This window comes from Chrysemys picta, chromosome 2 (assembly GCF_011386835.1).
Source record: "Chrysemys picta bellii isolate R12L10 chromosome 2, ASM1138683v2, whole genome shotgun sequence".
Classification (NCBI taxonomy): domain Eukaryota; kingdom Metazoa; phylum Chordata; order Testudines; family Emydidae; genus Chrysemys; species Chrysemys picta.
This window is the reverse complement of record NC_088792.1, coordinates 226,120,334-226,142,149: the sequence shown is the minus strand read 5'-3', so window position 1 is coordinate 226,142,149 and position 21,816 is coordinate 226,120,334. Positions and strand designations below refer to the sequence as shown.

General features: G+C 40.0%; 1 protein-coding gene across 5 annotated transcripts in view; it reads left to right on the top strand.

The window, feature by feature from the left end:
* Nucleotides 1-21,816, top strand: part of TOX (thymocyte selection associated high mobility group box) — a 271,473-nt gene that overhangs the window by 195,550 nt on the left and 54,107 nt on the right. For 3 of the 5 annotated variants that reach the window (XM_005301157.4, XM_065585609.1, XM_065585610.1), the window contains 2 exons: nucleotides 9,531-9,809; nucleotides 18,245-18,475. In XM_005301157.4, the coding sequence (XP_005301214.1) occupies nucleotides 9,531-9,809; nucleotides 18,245-18,475 (510 nt within the window). The remainder of the gene's footprint in view (nucleotides 1-9,530; nucleotides 9,810-18,244; nucleotides 18,476-21,816) is intronic. The other 2 variants (XM_065585611.1, XM_065585612.1) reach the window with 1 other exon arrangement.

Sequence of the window (21,816 nt, the reverse complement as noted above, 5' to 3'; positions counted from 1 at the left end):
ATTCTTCCTTTAAATGTTTAATATAGGATCAACAACTAATACAATGCCACTGCTTCCATTTGAGGGAGATGGTTTCTAAAAGAAATGATTTGCTAAAATAAGGATATTTTTTTAAACATGGAGCCTGTCAGTATTTCACCTGACAGGTGCTGTCAGTATTTCACATTGCAGTAACCCTGCTGTCAGTATTTCACATTGACTTCAATGGAAGCCACATATACAACTGAAGGAAGAATCTGTCCCTTCTAGTCAATTCCTTACAATAATATTCAGTTACAAGAAGCTATTTGTGGCCCCACTTCTGCAAAGTGCTGAGCATCCTTCACTCTCATGGATCCAGATCAACCCCACAGTGCAAAACTACTAGAAAACCTGGCTGAACCAGCTACCGGGGATTCCATTAGTGTGGGGAGGAATCCCCATTACTGTGGGGAGGAATCCCCATGTGGCTTAAAGTTAATATAGTGACTCTAAACTTAACCTCCTTTACCTCCTAACACACGGAGAAAGGAAAAGTGGGCAAAGTACTTTTGTATTCTGTTACCATTGGCTGCGAGGGGAGAGGATGAGAGAACAAACAACATATGACAGATATTTCTTAATGCATTATGGGAAGGTACTCAGATACTATGATCATGAATGTGGTTTGAGAACCTGAATAGAATAAAATGGTCCATTAGGGCCATGGGTATCTAGAAGCCTCATGTTGGGACTGGACGGTTTGCTGTCGGTCCCAGGATCAGGGGATTGCAGAGATGCCAGTAGTCATCTTCCTTTATCCTGCTCTGGTCCTGTACCAAATACAGGTAGACTTGGCCCATTGTCTTCAATATGAGATGAAGACTCTCAGGACCTCACTGGATATTACCCTACAACAGAATTTTGATGAATGAAATTACTACTATTCCTCACCAACACTTCTCAGTCTATTTTTTATTCTTAGACATAATAGCTTCAGGTCCCCTGGATCCTTTATGGGGAACCAATGTTGCTTTGCATAGCCTCTTGTCAGTCTCTTTTTGACTGCATTTGTTTTACAGAATAACTATTGATTCAGGTGTGTTTGACTGAATCTGTTTGAATATACTGCTGATTCAAGATTCCTGTAGAGTTGTCTAAATAAATGTGTAAGGCATATTTGTCTTTCTCATGTGAATAATTGCTAAAATATAAAACTGGGCTATAGCTATTTGTTAAATGCAATGGAGAGTTAATATTGTTATCAGAAAATATGTGCAAAAATATTTTACTTACACTTCTTGGATCCTACTGGTCTGGTGTCAACCTACACCTGCTGTTGACCCTGTAAGCATTAGACACTTTAAAAAAAGATAACACAAATTATTCACCATTAATACTTTAAAATTAGTCACTATTAAAACCCTAATCATTTGCTGAGAGGATCCAAATTAGTGAACTTTGCAAGATCAAACAAAACTGAAGATATTTGTCCAAATTAAAGTGGAAACATGCATCCAGAATATACTAAATGAACATGTGTGCTCCTGTAATAATAATTTTATTATCTTCAACTTGCAGGCTAGAGTTTTAATTATGACCCTTTTATATCAGTGGAAACCATGTATGTGGGATTAAAAACCTATTTCTTTAACTAGTCTAGTTAAAGACTCTGGTTTGATACATTCTATGCTACAACTTTTATAAAAACCAGAGAACACTTCTAATAACACTTTTCTAATTTCATGGTTCAGTGCACAGTCAGTAAAGATTTAAATAATTCAGAAAGAAAGCCTATTCTGTTTCTTTATTAGAAGTTTGAGTCAGGCAAATTCTTTGACATTTAATAGGTTTTTAACCCTTTTAATAACTTCTTATAATGAAATTTATTGGAGGTTGTTTTAAATAAAGGGTTATTGTATTAAACTGAATAGAAGTCAGTAGGTGTTTTGTTTTTTTTTGTAATGATTGGTTTTGAGTCCTTGGCCCTGTGTGACTCAAAGGATATTAAAGAATAAAGTAGAAAGGAATGTTAATAGTCACAAAATTGTGTACCAAGAAATATAGAAACTGTATATTGTCATTATATTATTGTGCTATAAAATTTTTCAATCAAATTTTGAGTATTTTTTTAAATTGTTTTAAAGGAGCTTACGGTCACTTATCAAGTCGGTGCTACATAAGGCAACCTAACATGGCTTTATTTTTTTTTTTTAACAGAATGATTTTAGAAGGTTTTAAGTAGCAAACTTAATAGCAGATTCTTTTTCTTATGCTTCCCTTGTCTAGGGTTCATTTTACTTTCAAGGTTTCTGTTTTTAATTTTTAAAGGATTATTGAATGATTTCCCTAATAAAATACAAATTTTGAATGATACTTTCATTGTAGCCCATGATATATAAGATGCACTACAGTATGACACTGAAGTATTCATATATATATATATTTATATATATATATGACGCTTCTGGTGTTAATCTGTGCTTTGCATCCAGCATTTATAATGGTGTTAAATATATTAAAAAAGTGTTTTTAATGTATAAGGGGGGGGGCGCACACAGAGACTTGCTATGTGAAAGGGGTCACCAGTACAAAAGTTTGAGAACCACTGTTTTAAAATGTTTGGATCTCTTTTAAATTTGTATTTCTGGATTTCTGGGGTGTATAATTGGAGTATTTTGGATAATTACAAAACACATGAGATGTTTTTACCCTACATTATTGATATTTTCTCTGAAGTTCATCTCCCTCTCGTTGTTGCCAGTTCTCTCAATTTTATCATGAGTCTTGTGAGATTTTCTGTTTTTCTTAAGCCTCGGCTTCTGGAGTGTTATGTAATTATGTGAGAATCTCAGTTTTCATGACCTGAAAAATCTGTGGGTGCCAGGCCATGACAATTAACATGTCTTCGTGTCTTGCATGGGTAGCCAGGCTTAAATCAGAAAACCAATGTTATGTCTCAGATCCAGGAATGGTTTGATGGATACTGTCCCAGTCATTGCATCAGATAAGAATATCAGGATAATACACCGAGATGGTCTCCCAGTTAGACATTTCCGTGTTGCAGTCATATTGGGTGTGTTCACGTTCATTTTAAAGACATGGGAGGAAGGATGATGTGTTCTTTAAGGCACCTGAGTTCTATTTTCTCCAGTTACTTTGGGCAAGTAATTAGAAGTATATTTTCAGCCAGCATGAAACTGAACTTCTCAGTTTTTGTGCCTACTTTGCACCTATGGTATGAATTTTAGGTGCAAACCTCAGTAGTTGCATCTCTGACTACTTATTTGAACTTGCAATCAGGTACTTACAGGTGCAGCTACTCACATTTGTGCCTATAATTGAAATGCAAGCACAAAAATGCAGAAGATGTGTCCCAGTTTCCTCGTCTGTAAAAGCATGATGAGATCCTTGGGTGGAAAGTGATATAGAAATGCCAAGTACCATCATTATTAGATCATCAGAAAGTTCATTGAGGATGTCAAATAAGGACTATCCTTATTTTCTGTAACATCCAAATTTCTAATATTCTGATATCTGAAACTTTGTTCTCCAAGTTGGAATTTAGCTATCAGACTGCCTTGCCTCATCACTTTATTCAGCAGAGAGTGTTCAGCAACGTAGCTCTCTGCAGCCTGCATACTGAATGAGGGTCCAAGACAGATTCACTTTGGTAACTTTTGTAAATCTTTATTTGGAAGAAACCTAAGGAACATGAGTTTCTGTTTTCAAAGTAGCCTGTGGTTGCGTTAGATGTACATGTAATGCTTACAAAGAATGGGAGATGTGCTTTCTGCACAATTATTACTGTCTGCAGGGCCGGCTCTAAATACCAGCGTTCCAAGCATGTGCTTGGGGCAGCACTTTTCAAGGGGCAGCATTTTGGCCCTTTGGGGGCAGCACTTTTCAAGGGGTGGCACTCCGGCTTTTTATTTTATTTTATTTTATTGCTTGGGGCAGCAAAAAACCTGGAGCCGGCCCTGACGGGGAGGGCCAGAGGAAGTAACCTTTGAGGGGGCAGAGGAACCACTCCCCCCCCCCCCCAGCTCACCTCTGCTCCACTTCCGCCTGCTCCCCCGAGCGCACTGCCGCTCCGCTTCTCCCCCCTCCCTCCCAGGCTTGCCGCGCGAATCAGCTGTTTTGCGGCAAGCCTGGGAGAGATGGGGGAGAAGCGGAGCAGTGGCGGCGCGCTCAGGGGAGCAGGCGGAGTGGAGGTGAGCTGCAGCAGTGGGGGGCGCGGGGAGGGTCGCAGGAAGTAACTCTTGGGGGGGGCAGAGGAACCGCTCCCCCCCAGCTCACCTCCACCTCCTCCCCTGAGTGTGCCGCAGCCTGGGAGGGAAGGGTAGGATGGGAAATGTGGTGCACCTGGGGGAGGAGGCGGGGCCGGGGATTTGGGGAAAGGGTTGGAATGGGGCAGGGAAGGGACGGAGTTGGGGCAGGGCTGGGGGGGTGCAGGAAATTTTTTTTGCCTGGGGCGGCAAAAAACTTGGAGCCGGCCCTGACTGTCTGTACAGAGCCATAGTGTTTCAGGTAAGAGGCCAATGTCCCTGCCCCAAGGAGCAAAGTGCACATATATAGCTTCCATAGATAAATACGGAAAACTCAGTGGAACTCTACCAGGTAACAGTATATTGAGCCAGTAGTGATATTTTGACTTTTTTTAGGGTTAAAGATGTGGGCCCATTCCTGGGTCTATGGCATTTTCTTCCAGCCAATGTAAAACCTAAGTGATGGGAAAGTTTTTCAGGACTGTGACATCAGAAAGTGACTGCAACTTCTTTTTGTATTGTAGAGGGCCAGCAAACCAGGGCAAAAATGGCCAGAATGGGCACATGACTGGGGCAGTCCTGGGAATGCACTGATTCAGTGTATCCACTCTGTGACTTCTGTGGGTGGGGCTTCAAATAGCCCAGACTGCAGTCTGCAGCTCCATTCCCCTGGTAGAACCATCCAGCCTTTTACTCTGCCCTTTTCAGGCAACACCACTTGTCTTCTCTTGCGAGACCCAAGGGGACAGCTGGGGCAGGGAAGAGTAATTTCCACCAGCACGGGCTTAGTTTTTGAGCACCCAGCACAATGAGACCACAATACTGATTGGGGCCTTTCGGCATGACTGCAATATAGATCGAGCTGTTCAGAACATTTGGGTCAAGTCACTGCTCTGGAATGAAAAACTGCTCTGAATCAGGCAGAGTAGGGGTTTGAACCTGAGTCTCCCACATCCTAGGCCAGTATCCAGTCTGACACCTGCACATGTAGACACATACCTTCCTTGGGTTTTGTTTTCATTCCAATACTGTACAAAAACAAATTTCAAAATCTTGAAAGTTGCTGCAGAATAGAATTGTGGCCCTTTGGTCAGCTCTGAATGTAAATATTTGCTGCTGCTGCTACTTGGTTGCATTTAACTGCGTACTTGTAAGGAATTTCAGGTGGGCCTGAGTATGTTGCATTTGTTAGAAAGCTTAAGCTTTCCCATCAGTGGTATAAAGAAAAGTGACATTCTCTACTGTTCACGTTTGTTGTGAATTGCTTTCCATAGAGTAGTTCCATGATTATTTTAAAATTAGTTTTAATGTGGGTAAGTGCCTGCTTTTATCAAAATCCAAGTATACAGAATGTATTTATGGACAGGCTGCTCCCATCTCCATGGATGGTCCCATTGTATCCACTGTGGAGTGCATGAGGATTTGGGAAGCCCATGCAGGAAGTGGCAAGGGTGGGTGGGAGACAGGACAGAGGCAATGCCAAGAGATCCACAGCTACATAGAGTCTCCTGTTTGTATCCCCACTTTCCTGCAGAGGGGATGCATTAGGGCCACAGCCTTGGGAGAAGGATTCCTTCTCTCCATGCATCTACCCTCCACCCATTGTACTGTCTCAGGCTGGGCAGTGGTTAGAGGGTTTATTCCTTAGGGCTTGTTCTCACTACCAGCTAAATCGGTGCGGCAGCGGTATCAATTTAGTGGGTCTGGTGAAGACACAATAAGTTGATGGCAGAGCGCTCTCCTGTTGACTTCAGAACTACTCCTCCTTGAGAGGCAGAAGCTATCTCGACAGGAGAGTGTCGCCCATCGACATAGTGTGATCTAGACACCGCTGTAAGTCCATCTAAGCTATGTCGACATAAGTTATATAATTTGTGTAACTTAACTAGCGTAACTTAGATCGACTTACCTCGTTAGTGCAGACAGGGCCTTAGTGTCTAAATTGGAATATAAATGCAAATTAAGAAGGTACTCTTCATGTTTCTTACTCATATTTCTGCAAAAGTAAGTGAAATACTGTAGCTGTTGTTAATGGAAACCTATATCCATATGTTTTAAAAATTCACAAGAAAAGTTGATTGCATCTGAAATCCAGAACATTATAGGTTGTAAATAGTTCTTGCTATGTGCAGAATGTATAAAGAGGTCTTAATAAACAGAGAGACAAGGTGGGTGAGGTAATATCTTTGTTTGTGAAAGAGAGAAGCTTTTGAGGTACAAAGAACTCTTCTTCAGGTCTGGGAAAGGTAGTCACTGTAGGGAAAGATAGTCACAGCAAATACAAGGTGGAACAGATCGTTAAGCATAATGAGTTAACACATGTTGCAAGAGATCATTCAAGATGTAGTGGGCAATTAACACATCTGCAATCGTAGGACAAAGGAAGGTTAGCGGGTTAGAGGTTGTTGTAATAAGCCATAAATCCAGTGTCTTTACAAATCTACACTTTTTAATGTCTAGGAAAGTTATTAATTTAAGCTCCTAGGCTCATCTTTTGAAGGTGTTGTGCAGGGTGAGAACGGATAGGTCAGAAATTGAGTTGATCTGGTTTTTTTTGTCTTTCGTCATTTTTCTGTGTGAGTTCATTCCAGAGTGTAATGATTGCCTGGTTTCACCCATATAAATGTTGGGGTATTTGATGCTCTGAATGAGGTACACTACATGTTCTGATAGACAAATGTAAGACCCATGAATCTTGAAGGGTATTGTGGAGCATGTTGATCCCTGTAGTAGTGGAGATATGTCTGCAGTTTTGCATCTGTTGTTTTGGCAGGGTCTGGTGCCACTTTGAGTTGGTTTGTCCTGGTCTTTGGGGAGCTTGCTTCTGATGATCAGTGTGGCAAGATTGGGATGTTTTAATAACCAGTCAGTTTTGATATCCAATGATATGTTGTCAGTTAGCAAATACATTTTAGATAAAAATGAACAACATGATATTATTATTAAATTTGTATCCAGCTTTCACTGAGGCATATACTTGCACAGTCATTTGAAATATTGACAAAAATACTTGTTTAGGTTTTTTAATAGTGCATTTTACAATAGAGTATTTCTAATGAAAAAATTACTTATTTTACATTTACAACTTCCTTTAATATGTGAAGCCAAAAGGGTCTATTTTTAGCACTGATCTGTAGTTTCCTTAGATTGTCTGAGAGGTACCCAAAAAATAGTGTACAAAGGGGTAGTGTAAGCTCTATTCACAGTTTAACTCCAGCAGTGTTTCTCAATGGCCCTGGGGATAGCACTCAACAATGTTCAGTGTCAAAAGATGACAGACAGGGGTAAATGGAAGGGCTTCAGAGATACCTCACTTTCCCTTGTTCTTGCTGCAACTGGCAAACTTCCAAGCCTTGCCTGCTAACACCACATAAAGCAGCAGCTGGTGAGTAACATTAGCAAATAAGGCCTCAGGGCTACCCATGTTCCAGTTCTCCATTCACCAACTGCTATTCAGTGAAACAGCTGGATCAGAAGAGATACAGCCAAGAAGTAGTTACTGTTTTATGTGTACAACTGTTTTGATATAGATTGTCTGCTAGAGGCAGAGATAATGATAGCTTTCAAGGCTAATATGTTTTACTAGGAGGGAAGCTGGTATTTGAAAAAAGGGAGCAGAAAGTCAGTAACAATCTTTAAAAATATAAATGTTTTTTTCAAGATTCAAGTTCTCAGTTGATGTTGTGCACTGGTTTTTTTCAATGGATTAGTTATTGAATGAACTTGAATTATGGGTATTAATAAACCTTTTGTACTCCAGAGATATTAATTCATAATGCAGTACCAAGACTGTATTAAGAGAGGTCGCATTGTCAAAATCTATTTCAGATATATTTTAGGACAACAAATGAATTTAAAATAGCAAACATTCTCGATTCCAGGATATTTATTGGCGTGATTCACTCTCCAAAAAATACACCAAATCAATTCCCAAGCCTATAAATAACCTTTCAAAAAATCACTTATTCTGCCAATAATGAAAAAATGGAAACGATCATACTTGGTTTCCCCCCCCCCCCAGTTCTAGTTCTAATTCTAATTCCTTGTTGTAAAAGGATCTCCCAGACTGGTATGCTATCAGGAGAGAGAGAGAGAATGCACATACACACACAAGTGCAAGGGTGGGGGGGAAGAGAGAGGTGGGTTATAAATCTAAAGTAATAATCATTGGGTGACATGCTACAAAAGGCTATCAGTAAAATAACTACGGTTATATTAGTAGATTGGACTGTTATCACTTTTTCCCTAACGCAATGATACTATTACATTGGTAATTTTTGGCAAATTCCACCAGATATATATGGCATGCTTTAACGATACCGACTAAGATAACTATATCCATTTCATTTTCAGCTTTGAATTGCCACTTCAACTTTAAATCACCCCCCCTCAAAACATCTAACTGTATAAACTGAGCTACTCTCTGTAGTTGTCTTATCTCAAGCTATGAGTTTGAGTACATTGGATAAGCATTATGGGATATCCTTTATAGTATCCGTGTACAGTACATTTGACCTCTGGATAAGTAAAGAGCTTCATCCTCCAATGCTTTTCATTCTAATCCTTGCAGAGACTGAATTCATTGCTTGAATTAAAAATGAGTCTCATTAATGCTAAAAAGCAGTGACCCAAATAGCAAAATGGATAAATTTGTCAACCTTGCAGCTTTAGCACTTCAGGTTCATATGTGACTGTTGCAGCAAATCAGTTCATTAGTCAATTAATCCACCTATTGATAGAGCCCTAGGTCTGTTTTCTGAATCTTAAAAATTAACATGTCTTGGGCAGTTTTAGGCAAGGTAAAACTGGACTTAGTACTAGAAGTTCAACTCCCTAGAGTTTGGGGCAAGTATGGATCTGGATCCAAACTTGGCAGCTCAAACTCATCTCCATAAGATAGACAAGAACCCTCTTGAACTTTGATTCAAGATTCTGACATCTCTGTTTTGTATTATTATATTTCTTAAACTCATTTTTGACAGACGCAAAGGACAGTTAACAAAGGCCATATCCTTCAGTCCCAATGCAGGAAAAACTCTCAGTAGAGTCAATGGGAGCTTTGCCTGTCCAAGGGCTGAAAAGAGCCTGCATGTTTTAGCCCAAAATAAACAGTGTTATGCAAAAGTTGGCTGTATAGTTATTTTGTGTATTCCTTACGCCTCATATGTTTGAATTAAAAACTCCCAGTTCTCTTAAATATGAAATATCCTGTAGATCAACAGGGATTCCTTTTAAGGCCAAAGGGAACTTGGACATGATGGCATGATGATGGAAAATTATTGCTTTCCAATTTTCCTTTTGTAGATGCAAGATTTACGGAACGCAGAAGGAGCTCAATATAGTTCCCACCCTCAGATGGCAGCCATGAGACCAAGGGTTCAACCTGCAGAAATTAGGCAGCCAGGAATGATGCAGCATGGTCAGCTGACTACCATTAACCAGTCACAGCTCAGTGCTCAGCTTGGTTTGAATATGGGTGGAAACAATGTTCCCCATAACTCTCCATCTCCACCTGGAAGCAAGTCTGCAACTCCCTCACCATCCAGTTCAGTCCATGAAGATGAAGGGGATGATACCTCTAAGGTATGGTTAGGCACTAGAAATAACAAATGGTGGCTGGTTTTAGGACTAGCTAAATGAATCAGTCTCTCTAAGTGTTATTTGGCAGATGTGTACCTGAATTATGAAGGCTATAATTTATAAGTTGCTGTCATCCAAATGAGACATGTCAGGGAGGTACATACTGTAGCATGTGGTATTTTTACAACAAGCATAAAGGGGCTAACTGATGTGAATAAAGGATTGGCTTTTACCTTAAACCTATCTTCTAGACGCCAATCAGCCCTGAAAGCAACATGAGTGAACAACATCACACTTCTCTGAATGAGGAAAATGGAAGGTCTGCATAGTGAACTAAAGAGTAAAGGAGAATATTTCTTACAGGAGTTTAATATAAAGATTGAATTTTCTCTCATGTGTACAAAGTGTGTTTGTTCCAGATCAAGACTCAAGTTATTGCTAAGGAAGCATGGGATCGTGTGTACAGTTTGCTAGTGTTTGGCACTTGGCCGCAGGATGAATAAATAGAAGAAGTAAATATAGCAACCAGAACAGAAGAATAGGAAAATATCTTCTAATACTGTTTAAATTCACTTCTTGGAAAGGTTATATAGACATCATGCTTTTCCATTGTATGTAGCACTGGTTTTTCACGATGATACGTTTAACACCCATTAGTGTCACTACAAACATAATAAAACATAATAATATAATCATTTGGATAGCATTTTTGTGCAAAAATCTCAAAGTGCTTTGCAAAAGTGGGTGAGTATTATCTCCATTTTGCAGACAGGAAAACTGAGGCACAAAAAGGTTGTGATTTGCCACAAGATCACACAAGAGCTAGGAGCAGAGTCCGGATAAGAACTGAGGTCTTCTGACTCCCTGCTCTGTGTTCTAATCACTAGAGAATGTTAATGGGCCTGTTATGTGGTAGCAGTAATAGTTGTGAGCATTGCCAGTTCTTATGGGAAAAAAAGTTGGAATTCATTGCAAAGATGTAGGAGGAAGGTCAAACAGAGGCAAAGTGAGTCACTAAAGAATATAATTCAGTCAAGAATTGTAAGTCTGATTTGTTTTTGAGTTATATTTATGTTTTTCATGCCTCAAGCTGTAAAATAATCCTGTAATTGGCAAAATATATTTCACCGTGTTCTGAATAAATTCTGATTACAATTATTATTTCAGAACTTTCCCTTGATTTCACAAACTTAGTTCTTGAATGTGTTATACTTTTTAATGTTGTGAGGAACTGCTCCCACACTCGTGAAAACTTATATAAACATAAACATGCACAGCCTTCACTTTGTAAAATAAGGTATTTGCAGCATCTGTTAATTTTCAAATATTTTTGCATATTGAGCCTGTGAGATCCTGAGACCCTCAGCTTCCCTAGAAGATAGTATGTAGGAGCTCAATTCTGTAATGAAGTCATCCCATCTTTTTATTCAGTCCTTGTTCCTACTGAATCTTTCAATAAAATAATGGCATATTCAATAAAATAATGTGCATTTTTCATAACAACACATTATCATAGAATATCAGGGTTGGAAGGAACCTCAGGAGGTCATCTAGTCCAATCCCCTGCTCAAAGCAGGACCAATCCCCAACTAAATCATCCCAGACAGGGCTTTGTCAAGTCTGGCCTTAAAAACCTCTAAGGAAGGAGATTCCACCACCTCCCTAGGTAACCCATTCCAGTGCAGCACCACCCTCCTAGTGAAAAAGATTTTTCCTAATATCCAACCTAAACCTCCCCCACTGCAACTTGAGACCTTGTTACTCCTTGTTCTGTCATCTGGTGCCACTGAGAACAGTCTAGACTCTAGATCCATCCTCTTTGGAACCTCCTTTCAGGTAGTTGAAAGCAGCTATCAAATCCCCCCCCCCCATTCTTCTCTTCTGCAGACTAAATAATCCCAGTTCCCTCAGCCTCTCCTCATAAGTCATGTGCTCCAGCCCCCTAATCATTTTTGTTGCCCTCCACTGGACTCTTTCCAATTTTTCCACATCCTTCCTGTTATGTGGGGCCCAAAACTGGACACAGTACTCCAGATGAGACCTCACCAATGTCGAATAGAGGGAATGATCACGTCCCTTGATCTGCTGGCAGTGCCCCTACTTATACAACCCAAAATGCCGTTAGCCTTCTTGACAACAAGGGCACACTGTCGACTCATATCCAGCTTCTCGTCCACTGTAACCCCTAGGTCCTTTTCTGCAGAACCGATGTCTACCCATTCGGCCCCTAGTCTGTAACAGCACATGGGATTCTTTTGTCTTAAGTGCAGGACTCTGAATTTGTCCTTGTTGAACCTCATCAGATTTCTTTTGGCCCAATCCTCTAATTTGTCTAGGTCCCTCTGTATCCTATCACTACCCTCCAGCGTATCTACCACTCCTCCCAGTTTAGTGTCATCTGCAAACTTGCTGAGGGTGCAGTCCACGCTACCCTCCAGATCATTAATGAAGATGTTGAACAAAACCGGCCCCAGGACTGACCCTTGGGGTACTCCGCTTGATACTGGCTGCCAACTAGACATGGAGCCATTGATCACTACCTGTTGAGCCCGACGATCTAGCCAGCTTTCTATCCACATTATAGTCCATTCATCCAGCCCATACTTCTTTAACTTGCTGGCAAGAATACTGTGGGAGACCATATCAAAAGCTTTGCTAAAGTCAAGGACTAACACATCCACTGCTTTCCCCTCATCCACAGAGCCAGTTATCTCATCATAGAAGGCAATTAGGTTAGTCAGGCATGACTTGCCCTTGGTGAATCCATGCTGACTGTTCCTGATCACTTTCCTCTCCTCTAAGTGCTTCAGAATTGATTCCTTGAGGACCTGCTCCATGATTTTTCAAGGGACTGAGGTGATGCTGACTGGCCTGTAGTTCCCCGGATCCTCCTTCTTCCCTTTTTTAAAGATGGGCACTATATCAGCCTTTTACAGTCATCCGGGAATGCCCCGGATCGCCATGAGTTTTCAAAGATGATGGCTAATGGCTCTGCAATCACATCCACCAACTCCTTTAGCACACTCAGATGCAGCGCATCCGGCCCCATGGACTTGTGCTCGTCCAGCTTTTCTAAATAGTCCTGATCCACTTTCTCCACAGAGGGCTGGTCACCTCCTACCCATGCTGTGCTGCCCAGTGCAGTAGTCTGGGAGCTGACCTTGTTCGTGAAGACAGAGGCAAAAAAGCATTGAGTACATTAGCTTTTTCCACATCCTCTGTCACTAGGTTGCCTCCTTATCATAAGCCTAGGACTTTGATTTCACTAAATCAGGTATTTCAAATTAAAACAAATATTTTCAATAACAGTGAAGGAACTATTGAGTATTACAGACAAAGAAATAGGGTGTCTTTCCTACTGAAGTCTATTTATGTATTCTGGATTTGTGTATTAAACAAGTAATGCTAATATGGAAGCTCCCTTTAAAATTCTCCTTAGCTTAATCATCCTTAACTTAATCATCAGGAAAAGAAAGCATGATATACCAGAATTAAAGTTACTAAGTACACAGAAATTGATATGTTACTGTTACCTTAGCATTCTTCCAAAGTTATAATAGTTAGTAAAAAAATTTTGGAAGGGATATAAAACTACATGATTCACTGTTTAAACTGATCTCTATTTGGGATTAGAATGAGATCTTCAGGGGAGTCAGATTATCCCACATCTGTCTACTGTAGGTTTACTTGCACCTTCCTCTGAAGGGTCTGGTGCTGGACCAACTTCTGTCGGTGAAAGAGACAAGATCTCTTCTTCAGGTCTGTGTAGCTCGAAAGCTTGTCGCTCTCACCAACAGAAGTTGGTCCAGTAAAAGATATTACCTCACCCACCTTGTCTGTCTCATATCCTGCTACAGCAACACTGCAAATAAAAACTACTGGGTATAGCTCCCAGTTACAGCTGTGTCCCTGGAAACTGCCAACTACCTGGGACAGATTATTGGCCTTTAGCAACTTTGTGTGGGCTAGACCGGTACAAAGAGATCTTAAAGCTGCCCTAAAGGGGCAATTGAGGGTTCCCATTTCTCAAACCAGCTCCTCTTCCATCTTTGTCCCTTTGAAAGAAATTGCACCAGGGCTGGATGGGGACAGGAGGGGGCTCTGCCAGTCTCTGACCAGTGGGAGATCCAATAGCTCATATTTGCACACAATCTTGTGTGATAAACTCTGGGATTTTTGCCTATGTTTTATAAACTGTTGACCCATTGTGTGGTATCGTACATTGATATAACTCCTGAGTTCTTTACTCAGTCCTTACTCAGGCAGTCATGCACTGCAGTCATGAGGTAATTCCCAAATTTTGCTACAAATAGCGATTTTGAGGCACACTTGATGAAGTCAGTGAGACTTTCCTATGAGGACTGAGTGATAATGGAGTGAGTACCACGTTATCTGGAATAAGCATAATAATTGTCCTCATCTTTTTTTATTCTTTCAATTTAACGAGCAAGTCCCAACATCTTTCAACTCATCTACCAGTATTAGTCAAAATAAGTCCTAGGCTGACATAAACCTGTGTAGCGCCGCTAAAGTCAATGCCAACTATGCTAGGCCTGTTACACCAGCTGAGTACCTACCCTATGGTTTTAAAAGAAGAATTGCTGCACTTCTTGTGAAAGATTTGGTAGTAAAATAGATACTTCTTTGTCATGCTTTCTAACAACTAAACCCAATTCTGTCTGAGAAAAAAACCTCTCTAAATGATTTGAGAGGGTAAACTGACTTCATTTGTAGGCAATGTATGTATACAGACTGACAAAATGAATAAGCTAATGTATGCCTTTGCATTAGACATGTAATCCTACTCCACTGAAGGCAGTGACAAAATTCCCGTTGTTTTCAGTGGGTGCAGGAACTGGCTATATTAGCTTAATAAACCTATCACCAGTGCTGGAAATAAACAAAGAGGAAAGGGAAATAAACTATACAACTGTTAGTATTCAGAACCTCCAGTAGGAAAGGAACTTCATATTAAATACATTCTTTAGTCAACAGCATAAAATTATGCTAAAAACTATCCATGCTATGGAACCATCACCGTATATATAAATGATTATAACAGCTGCTGGGCATTTCCAGACATGCACACACCTGGTAGTAGTGGCCATTTCATACAGAACTGTCAGACTTAAAATACACATCTGCACTAGCTCAAACACAAAGAAGGGAAAAGCAGCAGCACCATTAAAGAGGGCATTACCGAGGACTTACTGGTAGTTGCTCTAGATACTGTTGCTTTAAGAGTAAGGCATCCCAGGGGGCCTGTCAGTAAGACCCAGGGAGAAGGATAACAGTAATGTGATTTTGAGGTTGAAAGTGAATGATCTGAAAGTAGCTTAGAACAGTTGGAAGTGGGAACTAAAATCTCTGGCCAAGGAACTCATTTGTGTAGGAGGCGCAGATCCTAAAACTGGCTGTGCTGAATTCTTCTAAATTCAGTATTCAAGTCTGTGGTTAAACGAATGAAAAGGAGACCTTAAAAAATCAGTATTTGTATGTAACTATAAAACCATTTACAACAAAGTGCCCATTTACTACACATTTTATTCTGACCACTTCAAAATTCAAATACTGCATTTGTGCGATTCTTGCCATAATTCATAGTGTTGGATCATTAAACATGTATTCTGTTATTGCTAAGCATAATTGTGAGATGCTAGAAGCATTATAGGCTTGCAAATATGTATTTCTCAGTAGATGGATGACTGTTTTTTTTCCATGCTCATTTGAATTTCGCTTATGAGAGAATTTCAAATAGTGTAGTTCAGAGAAAAGAGACCTAGAGGACTGCAAGTAGCAAAAATTAACTAACAGAAACATGATTACTAGGGAACTGCTGCCACATATTCTCTTTATGTGGTAGAGGTTTTACAATATTTATTTTATATGGTCAGAGTTATAAGTTGAATTCTGTGTTGTTTGTTCAGCCTATTATGCAGATGGTGCTTGATTAAAATCTATTTTAAACTACAGCAATTACTGCAAGATAGTATGCGTAAAACAGCTCTCCTAGCTCCGCTAAAGGATTTGGTACTATTGCAGTTTATTTTAAATATATTTATAGACATTTTCAAACTTCTCAAGGGACATTTAGATATCAACAATGTGCCTTACTTGATAGACTTAAATCCTACACTGGGTAGTCTTGTGATCTATCATCTGTGCAACGTGGTTACTACCGACTTTTTTAAAGTGAAAGATTATTGCTTTCTTGTGATAAATAAGTTAAATACATCACTATAATTAAGCAATAAGGCATGACAGGAGGTGGATTACCATGAGCTAACTACACCTCTAGGGATTTTGAGGCACGAGTCTATGCCTAGAAGAATATATATGTTTTTTATTTTATTTCCCATCTGTCTCTGCTTTGGCGGTTAGCAGTGGAGTCTATGAAGCTGATAGACTGATGGGAGCATAAGGTACGCCATCATCTCAGCCATTTCCAAGGTTATTAGTACTGGAATTCTTTTTCTTTACTTATTTTTTATAAAACAAACAGAATTTCCCCAGGGAGTACTCCCTTTTTAGCAGTGGGATGCTTGAAGCCACTTGATTATTTGGGTTGGAGAATAAAATGTCTGAGCTATTTACAAGAAGACTTTTTTTCTCTTACCTTTTATGCATATTACGATTATTTATCACATAGTTAAATGGTAGTTTGGACATCCTGCTATCTTAAATATCTACAAGCTTGCAAATCCCTATGGTCAAGACAAAAGCGTTAAAAGAAACCTTTTAAAATAGCAATAGTAGGAACTTTAACTGTGGGTCTGAAGTTGTCAAGCCTTCTTGCTCCTGGGATTTGTGAACTGTTACTTAGAGGTGTTTGGAAAATTTGGATTAGGATGGTCAAATTAACTAGGGAGCTCTTCATGTGTGCACATAACACACCTTCATATATTATTGATCTTGTAGTTTCTTCTACAGTGTAGAGTGAAATAGTAATCTGCAAGTTTGAAACAAGCAGCTTGTGTTTTATAACTTCTTCCCTCTTCTCTCTAGTGCTGCTGGTGTACTCCACAACCATTAACTGCATATTTGATTGCCTAACCAGGTGCCTAGGAACCAAGCAATTTCCTTTTTAAGTTACATTCATCACATTGCTGTTCTGATTAAAAAGCCACAACTGGCCAAATCCTGCTCACTTTACTCACCTGAGTAGTCCCATTAAACACAGTCCGGTGACACACAGGAAGAGGGAGAAGGGTCTGGCCCAGAGTGAGCATATACAGCCATATGCAGCTACTGTCATTATGCACCTGTATTTATTTTTGGAACACCTGTAATCTAGCATGTCTAAACTGATCACAGTTTATTAAAAATGATAGAAATCATCTCTATTCGATAGTAACCCTCTCCCCCTGAGTTTTTTCAAATGAAAACCCCTTTGGGACAGATACAGTTAGCCAGATTCTCCAGTCTGCTGAGGCCACTTTCTGCCATGTAGTTCGAGCCGCCTAGAAAATCAGGCCTGTGTCTTTGCATATTTTTGCACAGCATCTGGCAAAATGGGGTACTGAATCCTGTTGGAAGCCCTACTGCAATATAAATATTTAATGGTTAAAGGACAGTTGGGTTTTCACAAATTTGCACGTCTTCAGGCTGCAGTGAAATCCACAAGAGGGATCCAGGGCGTGGGGATTTTTTAAGTGTGTGTATACACACACAAACACAAGCTCTTCTTTTCATCCAGTGTATGCGTGAGCCTCATTTGCTCCTTTATTCAGAACCTAAGGGACTGATCCTGCACCAGCAGAGTTAATGAGAGTTTTGCCATTGACTCCAATAAGACCAGAATTGAGCCCTTCAATAGGTCAAAAAAATTTCCAACCTAAACTGCTGAAATTTTGTTTCTCTTGATTTTGATTAAGAATAATACAAGGAAATTAACATTTTTTTTTAAATCTCAATTCACTTGATTCCCAATCCAGTTCCCAGTGAAGTCACTGGAAACAATCCCACTAACTTCAGTGGGAAATGAACTGAGCCGTAGGTTAAAATAGTCCTCTAAGGGAAAGAAAAATATAAGGTGGAAATTATATTGTTCTTGCTCTGTTTAAATGGTTCTAATGATTAAACTAGTGGTCAATGTATAATTAAATCTGTAATGATTTTACTCATTACAGGTCTCCAACAACCATTAGCTGTAAGACTCCGAAAAGATAAAAAGATGACAAGCTAATCTATTAATGATATGATAATTTTATAAAAACAAAATGTATGAATCATTTTAGGAAAAACGTTACATAACCTAGAACATTTATAATGCCTTTTATAGATGAAACCCTGTGAAATGTTGTCAACATTTGGATTATCAAAAGACGTTTTCCCCAGCAAAATCCATAATGTATATTGTAGGTGCCTTGATAAATAGAGCTTTTTGGTCTGATTCACAATTTAATGGGTTTCTATCCTTTTGTGAACTTTTATTACAGGTCAATGGAGGAGAGAAGCGACCTGCTTCTGATATGGGAAAGAAACCCAAAACTCCCAAAAAGAAGAAGAAGAAGGACCCTAATGAGCCACAGAAGCCCGTGTCTGCCTATGCATTATTCTTCCGAGACACTCAAGCAGCCATCAAGGGCCAAAACCCAAATGCTACATTTGGTGAAGTCTCTAAAATTGTAGCTTCAATGTGGGATGGCTTGGGAGAGGAACAAAAACAGGTACAATGTGATATAAATTGTAGTGATCAAGTACATGTCGTCTAACCACTTTGAGCAGCTCCTTTTGTTCATTCCGACTAAACCTGAAAATGTGTCATATCAGAACTTGAGTTCAGGGGACTATCACCTCATTTCATATATCAGTTTATTAGGCCACTAGAAAGAGTATTTTAGTTCTTCTGCCTGCGAATTTATATCATTACTTTTAGGATTTTGTGTGCCAAAGTCAGAGGGCTTGAGGCTCAGTTACAATGAGGCCCCTTTACACTGCCAGAGTGATGTTTAAAAACCACCTATCCTCCCCTTCAGCAGTTCTCTTTATCCTTTTGTCATTATTATCTTTATTCTTTTCCAACTTAACAGAAAACTTAGTCTGTCTATCCCTAGCCACTCCTTGAAGACCACCAAAGAGCTGATACCAATATGTTATTCAAACCCTTCCCCAACAGCTTTTCAGACTATGTGGGAGTATATGCTCAGCTCTTTCCTCCTCTTTTTGTATACATGTTGTCATTAAATATTGTACAAAGTGAAAGACTAAATGGGATGTTCTCATCTATATGATGAGATGTTATGGGAGCTATGCAGTGTGACAGGGAATAAGAGCCATAAGGCTCAGGCCCTAAATATTTGATAGTCCTTTGTTAACTGACCATTCTGTGGCAAATGCATTTTCACGGCTATATTTTTAAGGTATTGTTTCTATTTTAAAAAGGAACTATAGGTCAGTCTAGGAAAAGTTTGATTCCTTATCTTTTTACTTTATGGATCCTACTTGTGGTATATCAAGGGGCTTTTTTCAGCACTCTCTAGAAAAAAGACCTGGTGTGATTGTAAGGGACGATCAGGTGGAATGTAAAGCAGTGTGAATAGCTCCCCTTTGTGTCCATGTTAAAGTAATAATTTCCTTCACATTCTCAGCTCTGCACTTCTCTTTTTCCTCCTTCCAGGTCCATTGTTGTCTTTCTCAATTAAGTTATGTACAGCCTTGGCTGATGGTAATAGTGTTCCCAGTAAGGCCCTGTTTCCTCTGCATGTCTACCTTAGAAATAGAAGATTAAATGTTTTACTTAATCCATAAAACATGACAGAATGTATAGTGTTGCATAACAAAGATACACCTAGGTACATTGTTAAGCACATGGAGAAAGCCTAGTGCTTGCAGTGAATTAGGTGTGGGGAATCATGGCTACACAGGAACAGAACACTCTGTAGTGTCTGATTACAACTATAACAATGTCCTTACATTTTGCAAACATATTAAAATGTGTTTTTAATTTTTTTACAATGTAATTTTTCCACTGAAGAGAAAGGCAAAGGATGGAAACCAGCTGTAGAAAATAATATAGGGTTCTACTCCCCTAAGCGATTGTTGTTCACTATTATTTATTATTTGTATTGCAGTAGTGCCCAAAGACCCCAAGCAGGATAGGGGCTCTGTTGCACTAGATGCTGGGCAAACATATATGAAGATACGTTCCTTGCCCTGAAAAGTTAACAATCTAAATAGATCAGAAAGACAAAAGTGAGGGGGAAAGCAAAGGCCTTCATCCTGTAAGGAGCTCTGCAAGGATGGACCTGCATCTGCACAGAACCCCACTGAAATCATTGGGACCTTGTTGGAGTTGCAGAGGTCCTTCTGTGTGGAGCTCATCACAGGAGCCAGACCCAATGGTCAGAGTGATGGTTGGCAAATATCATATTAGGTTTATTGCTCTGTTGTCATTGTTTGGTTTTAATGTGGTAGGGGGAGGACGTGAGCTGACAGGAAGCCAGGAGTGGGAAATGTAAGGAACAGTGGGGAGCGAGGAAAAATGAAGTGCGGCATGGAGACCAGGGACAGTGGAGAGTGAGGCTGGCTGCAGAGGGATTGTGAAGGAGAGGAGAGTGGAGAGGCCAGAGTAAACAGCCAATCAGCAGGGAGGCAGAAAGCACAACATCTATTTATGTATACAGTGTTTATTTGATTTCAATAGAAAACACTGTGTGGAAGCTGTCCTTTTCAACATCTCCAGGCATTATACCAATTGACAGAAACAAAGAACCGTAAAGGCTTCCTGAGCAGAACGTTCCAGAGGTTTCTCATTTTCCGTGCTAATTCTGTGCTAATTTGACTAGCATCTTGATACAAACTTATTATTATTAAAAAGAGTGTCACTAAAAATTCTTTTTATAAGTCCTGACTTCTGGACTTCAGAGAATTGGTTGTCTACCTTCACTAACCCCCCACAAAAAGTCAGCTGGAAGATTGCATGGAGAGGCACTTAGGTCCCATTAAAACCAATGAGAGTTTTACTGCTGACTTTTATGGGTCAGAATTTGGCCCTTAATGACTGACCAAAAAAAAATTTTTTTCTACCTAGAAACTGTTACTATATAATGTGTGGCTTCCAGAAAGTTCAGCTGGAGGAAAGGTAACTTTGTGAATCAGAGGATCATAGAGGTCAGGTACATTAAAGTTTGTGGGGTTCTGCCTTCCTCTAATGTGCCCAGCCACTGTCTGAGGGAGGATCCTGGATTAGATGGACTTGATTGTTTCAGTACAGCAGTTCCTCTATAATAGTTGAAGGTTGCATCTCAGGATCATGAGAGTCACTACTTGCTCTGGGCTCCGAAACATGGACTATATTCAGAATAAATTTCAGTAGCAAAAAGTTTTGACTGTATTTTTCTTAGTGCCGATACCGACAGGCTGGCATTGCAGGTGATGCAGAGCCACAGCAGGAAGGGTTGTCTCTCAGGATCCTCCCCAGCATGCAGAAAAGTAGCCTGGGGTCCTTGGTGTGCTCAGCCAGGGCCGAGTGGGTGAGCGGCCAGAACTAACCCTTATTCCGTCTGAGGTGACTTGTGTCGCCGTGTGGGTTGGTGGGGGGGCAGTATCAGAGAACAATGGAATTGCAATTATCGTAGATCCTTACATGGGTTGTACAAGAGGGGTAAGGCTCCTTGCTTACACCTTCTCCCCCTTCATTGCGTGCCAGTAATAGTGCACCCTTAATGTTTTTACGCCCTTGCAGAGATTTGCCCACATGACATGCATTGATGTAAATTCAGAGTTCTTGCTAGTGATGTTCACACACTGGAACTCCAAATCCAAACACGCACACCCCTCAGAAACTTTCCAAAAGCTTCTCTCTGGATCTTGGGCCCAAACTAATTGAAACTAGAATCCTGGATCCAGATTCCCCTGAAGTTGGTGATAATTTGGATCTGTATCTGAACTTCAAAATAGTCCCTGTCTCTAGTTCCAATTAATGTTACTGTTCTTTAATAAAAACACAGGTCAAAAAACACTTTAGCCACTCATCTGTCTTTCTTCCAGCATATTTTATGATTACCTT